The 10252-nt window shown below is 37.4% G+C and overlaps 1 protein-coding gene across 1 annotated transcript; it reads right to left on the reverse strand.

The window, feature by feature from the left end:
* Positions 1–6570: 6570 nt before the first annotated feature.
* On the reverse strand, positions 6571–8461 carry LOC121251865 (GDSL esterase/lipase At2g42990). Its single transcript, XM_041151255.1, has 3 exons — positions 8000–8461; positions 7333–7822; positions 6571–6835 (listed from the first exon to the last, which is right to left on the reverse strand). Exons 1-3 carry the CDS (start codon positions 8363–8365, stop codon positions 6642–6644), a joined length of 1050 nt encoding a protein of 349 aa, XP_041007189.1. The 5' UTR covers positions 8366–8461; the 3' UTR covers positions 6571–6641.
* Between the last annotated feature and the right edge of the window lie 1791 nt (positions 8462–10252).

Below are 10252 nucleotides of genomic sequence, written 5' to 3' on the forward strand. Positions count from 1 at the left end.
TTATTTAAATTTTATTCTCGTATTTTAAAATTGGTTGGATTTTTAATGAGTTTATTTCTATGATTTTAATTGGTGGAAATTAATTTTTATGTGCTTTCTTAATATTTATTTATTGTTGTGCATTTAAATTGTTTTTCATATTTAATTAATTTCCGTGGGATTTAATTATTTCAATTTGACTTTACCATTACGTTTAAATTATTTTATTTAACTTGTGGTTTTAAAATCGTTTCCGTTGGATCATTTTCGTGACCCAAGTTATGAGGATTGGACCTCATTTCTTTTCCCTCTATTTTTCTTTTCCTTTTCTTTTTCTTTTCTTCTTTTCTTTTTTTTCTTTTCTTTTCTTTTTCTCCTGCTGGCTTTCTTTCTCGCGCGCGACTCTTCCTCTCTCTCTCTCTCTCTCCGTCCGTTCTTCCTCACCGCCCAGCCCGCCGCCGTCGCGCCGCCGTGCGCGACACCGCCCGTCCGACCAGCTCCCCCTCCCTCCGGCGACCTCACCTCCCAAATCTCAGCCCCTACCTCGCCGCCGGTAGCCCACACGTGCCCCACGAAGCCGCGGGCCACCTTCACGCCAGCGCCGCCGTGAGCCGGCGGTGGCCTTCACCGCCCAGCCCGCTAGCTTCCCCAGCCGCCGGCGACCTCACCCCACCAACCTCACCTCCATCTGTGCCGCCGTTAACCACCAGTAGCCCTTCGAAGCCGCGGCACTCTTTCCGCCGTTGCGCCGCCGTCGCACCACCATTGGCCACCATTTTCCTACCACATCATCCTCGACCTCTTAGCAACTCATTGGACCCAACCCCAGCTCCGATCCGTCACTGGTGAAGCCCCACCAAGCCCATTTCCGATTTGTGCATTTTGGCCTAAAACCACCCCTTGCGCCGCCACCCACGGCAAACCACCACCACCACTAGCTTCACCGACCTCTCTAGGCCCTACCCTACCATTTTTGGGTCTTCGTTTGTCCTCGTTGAAAAGTGGGTATCTGTGACCCACGGCCACAGTGTATTTTACACTGTGGTGTTGCTCAGACATCACCACTTGCAGCTTCGTGATCCTCCGGAAATTATTATATTGCACTGTAAGTATTTCTCCAAAGAACTTTCGTAATTTAAATGTATTTTTGCACTAACCCATTTCACTGTGTTTTTGGCATGCCGGACTGAGTCCGAGGAGTTCGGGGGTCGGATGGATTTGTGATTGGAGTTGTTTGGTTGATTTGGTTGAATTGGATATTTGTTGTTGATGGGTTGGTTGGATTTGTTGGTTTGGATATTGTGTTGGTACATGTGCATTTCATTATTTTATGTATGATCATGTTTGTAAAAGAAAACTGGGTTTTCGTGTATTGCATTCATGTTCATGTGCTTTGAAAAGCTATGATTTTATGTGTTAATATTTTGGTGCGTGTGTATCACGACCCCAAGCCGAGATGGGGTATTAACTCGGTGGAGCTCCTCTGGTTACTCGGGAGCGGAATATACTGAGTAACGTCCCCTGGATTGTCGCCGGGCGACAATGGGTTCGGACGAGATGGTCTCGTGCCGACTCCGTGGTCCTTCTGCTGGCGGGGACTAGAGGATGTCTGGCCACGTACGCGCTGGGCGCGGAACTGGGCATCGCTCGTTGCGTAGTGTGGGTGCTTGGCCATGTACGCGCTGGGCGCGGAACTGAGCACTGCTGCGAAGCCAGGACGTGCGGATGGTCCATAGGGGAGGCCATGGTGCATATGGAAATAATGCATGGTGCATTTGGTATTAATGCACTATTTTCTGGGAAAATAGTGCGAGTTGATTTTTGGGTAAATCATTTTCTGGGAAAATGTTTTACGGATAATTTGGACCAAAATGGGATTTTGGTGTGAGTTGGAAATTTATCTTTTTCGGAGAAAATGATGTTTTGTGGAAAAATGCATGTCTTCATGTGCATGCATGTTAGTTGCATTTAATGCATTTTATATTACGTTGCTGTTTGGGTTATACTTACCTGCGATACCATTTTGTGGTAACGCAGATTTTGATGCTGATGAGGAGGAGGAGGGCGAGCCTGAGGAGACGGCTCCGCCTGAGGAGTGATCTGGGATCACTCGTTTGTATATCTAAAACTATTGTAAATTATTTTATGGATGACTGTATAATTGCTATTTAAATCTTTACTGATGTTTGATTGTAAATAAATTCTGGTACTTAGTTGACTATCCGCTGCGTTATTTTATTTGAACACTGTCGCATGTACACACACTGGCACTTCGTTGGGATGTGTGACCGTATTGTCACCATCCTGGCGTCTCGATCCCTGTGTATTTATATAAGGGGGATTGGGGGCGCCACAAAGAGCAGGTTCAGATAAATGTACTATTCGCTGGGGCTGTATTTATTCTGCTACAATGTAAGAATTAATACTTGCTTTCCCTTTTTTCCAAGTCATGTATGCACAATTCCAGTTCTAACTATATATCACACACACCCCCAATTGGAGCTCCATAAGCTTCAGGTTTTAAATTCTAGTGCATGCATTTTGGTTAGTTTATATGGTGAGATAACCTCCTAACTAAGTAGCACAAATAGGTTAAACTGGACTGAAATAGTTTAATTATGTGCAAATCAGAAAACTCCTCATGGTGCCTAGTTAGTACCAATTGTGATATTATTAATACTTATATACATAAACTTAGACTTGGTTGCAAATAATGAATCCAATTTATTCTCTGACAACATTGATCCATTGCTATGATAGATGGGGAGTCACAAGTAGAGTATCAACAATTAATTTTCCCTGCTCTTGTATGTTTCATGAATTCAGATAGGATCAAACTTTTTAGAGATATATAGAACTGATATTCTGCACACGCATGGATGAGGCTATTGCAAACTCTATTATGAGGAATATGCAACTATTGTACTTAAGATAGCATAAAAATAAGGGTAGTAGGTATTTCATTTATATTCCACGGGAATATCACTCTCATTGATATAATGTCATTTTCGAAATTCATGTTTAGAGTTAGGATTATTACTCAAGCAAATCCTAATATGGTTGTATGGGCAAGAGTTAATTAATTAAAATTAATGTACAAGGTATGGATGCACAATTACTATAGCAGCTTACTCTACCCCTACTGTCATGTTATGCTCCAATTAAGTAACTTAGTTTGACAAAGTGCTTGTTGAAAATTTCAGGAAACATGTTAGCACCGAGTGTAATTTGTGGAGCAAGATTGGTAAATCTGAATGTTGGAGAACAAGATAGGGGGACATCTATTGCCCTTAGTAATCTGTCTATATATCCAAAGCACTTATCATAGATGCTGTTGGAGCAAGAATGTTATAATTCCCTCATGTACTGCCATACACAGTTGCAACTCTTATGTTTGTAAATGACTTTGAACTATTTGGTTTCAATGAATATTAGCATATTTGTCTATATGATGGTGTAATCACAAAATGTTGGCAGGTTTGTATATAGCTATGATGATGATTATATATGTATATTGACAGGTTATTATTAAACAAACCATTTCGTTTGTTTGCTGCATGTTGGTGTGGTATCTTCCTCAAGTTGATAATTTTGTTGGATTGTTTGGCTGAAAACTTCTTATAGTCTAAAAGGTTGAATTTGTACTAGTTGTCATTGGTAATAAGGACACTTTTATAACGTGTTCAGATGGTTGAGGTAACAGATTTGGACAGTAATTTATAAATTACTGTCCAGTGGTTTCTTGGGAAATCAGCAATTGTCCATTTAATCGATTAGTGGGGAAAAAGAAAATTGGACGGAATGAGCTGCATGGACTCCGAAAAGACTATAGACGATGAGAACTGGTAATGTTTATTGGTGTGTTCCCGCAAAAGGTTGTCATGGATAAATAATGTATTCCTTGTGTTGCCTTTTTTTTTTCCCACGGACAGGTATGGTATTAAATGAAATGGTTGCAATGATCTAAGTTCATTGAGAATCATTGTTTCCCACCAATAAACATCATGGGACTGACTAATTTTCACCACTAATGTCATCAGAATAAAGGCTATTTGCATTTACGCATATATATTGTCAAAGACAATTAACATGGATAACAGAATTTTGCAAGGAGCTTGTGTAACGGGAAATACCTATTTCCCAAAATATGTTGTGGTGGGTAGTAAGTAGTCCTTTCCAGATGTGTGCGTTACTATTATACAATTGTGTCCCAAAATTATCGTCCAAAAACCAACTGTAGTGATGAACTAGTGGATGGGAAGAAACTTCATGCCACTAAAGTTTCCACAAAAACCATCATGGATAAAGAGTTTTTCCCGCCAGTAGCTTCCATGGAGAGATGACCTATTTGTCACCACAAGCGTTTGGTTGGCAACATATTTTCCCACGGGCAAAACACTGATTTGCCGCAAGATTTGGTCGTGGGAAAAAACCTACCTTTTGCCATGATAAACATATTTGGTGGGTAATATATTTTTCTCCATGAATTATATTCCACGACCCAGCCACCAGAAGAATTGGTGGGAAAAGTTTTTTTTTGACTGGTCCATAACTTATTCCCACCATTGTACTCCATTGCAAAAACTGTCATTTGTTGTAGTGTTAGGTGCATTGCATCTTAACTGTCATGTACGTATGTGCTGACGCTGTAATCTTTATCAAATTTCAAGGGAGGTCTGAGTGTGTCACACCATAGAAATTGTCGTTTGGATTTAGTTATGAATCGTGAGAAAAGAAAAGACTAATTTTGATGACATGTACTCGTCTTAAATAGTTACTTGTAGCAAGTATAGTTGTGGAAAATAACTAGTTGCTGCTAGCTAGTTAGTGGAATCCTAGATGGCTACACTCCTTGGGTAGTTTGCCGTCCCTTTTTAATAACTAGACTACACTCCTTACGGACTTAAGGTACCTTCTTCCCTCCAAATCCTAGCTAGAGGGGATCCTAGATGGCTTTCTAGCTTTCCAGTTGCTAGGTTACAGCTATGTGGCTGCCACATCGGCCCCATTTTATTTTCAAAAGTTATTATTATTATTATAAATTCTTATGTTAAAATGAATTTTCTATAAAATGTTTTCTCCAATCCTCTCATTGTCTTATATTCATTTGTATTTTTAGTTTCTGTATTCACGACTGTTTTATTTCTCCTAATTGGGCATTACACTTGGCCGTACAATTTTTCCGACTAACTTTAGATTTTGTAAAACTAAACATTGATGAGTGTAGTCTGAGTAAGCCCAAGTGACTGTGGTGGAGGAGGGGCTGTCAGGGATGCAGGATGGGGCTTTGTTGTTGATTTCTTTTCTCGTTACAGAATAGGGACAAATACAATGCCCAACTGTAAATAAAATAGGTAGAAGCTGTTATCAAAGACGCCAGGACTTACGAGATAGTTTTGAATGAAAAATAGAAGTTAAATAAAATATTATTAGAATATTATTTTTTAATAATATTATCATTTTGAGATTTGAAAAAGTTAAATTAAGATTTAAAAAAGTTGAATTGTTTATTATATTTTGTGTGAAAATTTGAAAAAATTATAATAATAAAATGAGATGAGATGAAACACTTTCTGAATCCAAACGGGACCTTAGGCTTTAATGAAAACTGTCACCCGAGATATTAGAATGTAACCCGCTAGAAGTACTGAGGGATTTTCATAAAAACTTTGGGTGTACCACTCTTCTAAAAATAAATCTATAATTTATAAGGAATATTGTAAGTTATATATACTATTCATTAATCTCCTTGATATATAACTTTTATACAATATAACCTATGGACTAATTAATGCAATGCTCGATGTTCATGTAACGTTATTAATAAAATCTTCTACGAAATGTCACTCAGACTAGATTATTAGGGCATTAATCCGAAAATCTCCCACATGCGGCCTAAAGCCCATTTGACACACACCTGACTCTCATTTCATCCAAGTGAAACTCAAAAGTCTTTTGTGATAGAGTCTTGACTAGAGGATTTGTGACTATATCTCTGATGAGATGATTCTTTCGCTCTATGCGTTCTCTTTGCTTGTAATTCCATATATAGTTCTTTAGATTGATCATTCGTACTATATATTATTCATGTCGTAAAGCAAAGTGATAAGAGACTACTTCAATTTTATAATACCAAGATATTGCAAGAATTTAATTATACACTACAAGAAAAACGAGCATTTGTGACGATAATGACTATTTGTGATAAAAACAAACTCATTTTGACAGAAAATAATCATTTTCGCTAGAAGTAGATTAACTTGCATCCACAATCATCATTATTTTCCACCAAATCTCTGAAATATATATCCTTTTAAGTTGCAAAATTGCGAGAGTTTGAAACAAAAAAAGGAATAATTATATTTATATAAGTTTCTTTACTATCAATCAATATATATATAATAGTGCCTCACTTCATTAAAAATATTTAACTTTTCTTTTATTTCAATTCTAAATTTTATACAATCGTCCTCCAATATTGAAAATATAAAGTTGTAAAAATAACTATAAAAAATATTATATGTATATCATTATTCAAAAGAGAATAAAGGAAAAAAGAAAAAGAAAAAGTGAGACTGAGGCCGGGCGACCTAAGCCGAAATTCCATTCCATTGACAGGGGATCAGATGCCAATATATTGTATGTAACATGAGAAGTAGACATCAAAGGAACTTGGCCAGAAACAGTTTAAATAAATGATTGGAGATCATCTGATTTGTTTTCTCAGAAGGATGGAAGGCATCCCAGAACACATATTTATTTGCATCTGTGCATGTAAATGGACTTCGTGGATCGCAGAGGTAGCTCATCTCAAATGTCCCAGTGCCGCAGCACCCCACTCCTACAACCTCGAATCCTGCCAACCAAAACCATTAGAACCCGTTTCGTTTCCTTACTTTTTTTTTTTTTTTTTTTTTTTTTTGTGTTTTGTTTTTCTCCTTTTTATTTCTAAAAATACCATAGTTTTCTGGTTGAAGTGGCATAGCTAGCTAAGTGGTTGATAATAATCCTCCCTAGTTAGCTCTACGGCCGCGCAAGCTATAGTATATTTTATTCCTACTCTATCTATCACAAGTAAATGTACTAACTTTTGTAAGTTTCTAAAGGGTTACCTACCTACTAATTGTGCAGGCCAAGCCCTGGTTTGGAGATGGCATCTCATCTCATCTCATCTAATTTCAACTAATAATCTTACTATCTAAATGGACCCTAAGCCAGACTTTCGAGTTTGTTCATGAGCGGTTACGAATTCTGAAGGCTGGAAATTATTTAATAAAAAGAAAAATAAAGAGAATGAAGGAAATATCTATCCAAAGTAAAGAAGGAAAGAAACATATGTGCAGATTAACTTACCATATATAGAGGGCCTGGTGATAATTTGCATAAAAACGTTAAATGCATCTGCAAAAACCAGTTTAAGCCCAGGAAGCTCCTTGTTCAGCATTGCCACCAAACCCTTCAATTTCCCATTAAATTCTACGGCCAAGTTGTTGTATCTCTCCACGCAACCATGATTATCCATAATATTTGTGGTCCTCTGCAATGGCAAACATCCCATTGGAGGAACCCCAGTTAAGGATATCTTCCGAGCTCCTAGTTCATACAGTTCCTGAATGAAATTCCTTGCAAGTATGATGAGGAAATCCTCGTACTGTTTGATTGTGAACTGGGATTGTCGATTAGGGAGTGCGTAATAGTTCTCCAGGAAATCGTTTGTTCCCACACTAATCAAGTATAAAGCCTCGCTCAGTATTTCGTTTGCCTTCCATTCTCCAGCATAGTCTTTCAAATTCTTCTGGTAGTCCTTGTATAACTCCACTTCTCTCCATAAAGGTATCACTCCCTGAAACATGCATAGAACTATTTTTCTTTAATTACCACATAATTTTACATATTAGAGTACCTGAAATTGCATAATTGTACGTTGGATTGAGGGCATATTGATCCAGCATTCAGGCTCCATAAATATGGTATTGAGAATATGTACGCATAAGAAAGTGGACATTGATACTACTTTTACCAGCACATCAGAAGTGGCATTGTCATAGCCAGTTCCAGCAGAGGCAAAGCAAACGCCAGTGGCAAAATCTGAGATGTTATACATTGGATCCAAGTAGGCTGGTATTACTGGCTTGAGGCCGAAAGCCTCGGAGATAAAGTCAGGAGGAATGCGACCATTAGAGAACCGTCCAGTCGGGCGGCCACCGGGGAAATCACGACCATAAGGGTTGAAATTGCTCCTTGCAATTGTCGGAATCTGGTTGTTGTTGCCTGCATCCACGGATGAGTCTCCAAACACTATAATTGCCGGAACTTTGGCTTTGGATTTTGCTACTAGTACTAGGATGTGAAACAAGAATAACCATGAGACATGCATGTATGCCATTACCCTTGGTCACTTCAGTGTTTCAGAAATTGCATGGAAATAAAGAACATTTGGTGGAAGGTACGTATTCATTAATTTCTTGCATTGAAGTACGTACTCAAGAGGAATTGAATTTAACAAGTTTGGTGAGAATTATAACCACACTTTTAATTGGCCGGGACCACGGCCACAATTATGAGATGTAGCAACTAGGCATAAGGGTCTCTTGCAGTAATGTTGAGGAAACTCAAACTTTGGGGCTGATAGCCTGATATTGGGGGTAAAAGGAGAATCAAAAACACAAAAGCAGCACAGGGTGAGTTCGTAGCTGGCATAACTGCATGCGTCGGTTGTGGTTGTTTGAACTTATAATGATGTTTTTGAGGATATATAAAGATACTTATAATAAAGGGGATTTTGTCAGTTGAATAAAAGAAAACATGAGGGTTAAGAGTTAAAATATATATATATATATATATATATGCATGTATATATAATACGAGAAATGATATTTGCCAGTTACATCTTCCCCGTTCCGAAGTATTTAATATGTCATTCATGTCACCTGTTCGGATTTCATTATTTTCTCGTCTACCTCAGTTGTGTACAAACCGACCTTCGATCTCTCTATCTCATATACAAAGCAATGCACGGTATCTTCCGCATTTATTTCTCGCACATGAAATTAAATAATTTGGTATTCATCTTTAATTCGTTATCATCAATCGCACCGGTGGAAGTGTTGAGTTTTAAGTCACTTGTTATATCCACCATTTAAATGAGGATATTTAAAATGCTACACATGAATTAGTTGATTGGAACTACCAAGGTGATAGCTCAGTTGGTATGAAATAGTATTTTATAACAGGGTTAAGAGTTCGAGTCAGAACATAAGTTAAAACCACTTATAAAGCTTTACCTTTGGTCTATGTGGATGGATTTTGAATTAGCTGGATACTTTTTGGGAGTATTGCACAACTGCAGTGACGAGCTCGCTATTTGGGCAGTAGTTATGGCTTAAACCAAACATTCTGTAGTAGTGAGAACCTCCTATGGTCACGCCTATGAAAGGTTGCTACGCTAGTTACCCCCACATTCTCTTTTGCGAAGAAAATAATAATAACTATCAAGGACTTTATTGTCATATCGATTGGCGTGATAGATTTTTTGTTATTTTTTTGTTAAGTGGTTGACAGGAAAGCCACTTAAAATACTTCGCGTCAACTAAATAACTAAATAAAGCAATGAGGAATAACAAATATAGAATAAAAAGTAACATTACATTCTTCTACTAAAATGATGAACTTCAAACATGAGAGAAAATAAGTACTGTAATATTAAGAGAGATTAAGCGAGACATGATAGATAAAGAAAATACATTATTTATAGAAAGTAGTTTTTTCTTACATAGCAAAAACAGTAGGAAAAGATTATTAAACATTCCAAAAGAAAAAAGATATATATAATACATTACAAAATTTCCTATTTTAACATAAGTGGCATTCTCTCTATCAATGTGTCTAATGATAAACTCGACTCAAATCCCATCTTCCAGAGTGATATTTAAATTATTTGTAGGTTATAGTGAGACGAGGGTTTCATGATGACCATACATCCAATCACTAATAATTAATTATTCTTAAATGAGTACTGTTCATTTGGAAAAAGACTGATAAATTAAATTTCCATTTGAATATGCTTATCTACAATGATGATGACTACTACATTTGAAAAATTCTTAGTCGTGGTTATGCTATAAAGCGACATCTTATAATAAAGAATAGGAAAATGTGAGTTTCAGAATTTCGTAAATGGAAACTTCAGTGCCAGTAGTGTGAATAAGTGAGCAGATTATAACAAGTAGATAACAAAGAGCTGACAATAAGAGACAAATAGAACTGGAATGCA

Source organism: Juglans microcarpa x Juglans regia, chromosome 2S (assembly GCF_004785595.1).
Source record: "Juglans microcarpa x Juglans regia isolate MS1-56 chromosome 2S, Jm3101_v1.0, whole genome shotgun sequence".
Taxonomy (NCBI): domain Eukaryota; kingdom Viridiplantae; phylum Streptophyta; class Magnoliopsida; order Fagales; family Juglandaceae; genus Juglans; species Juglans microcarpa x Juglans regia.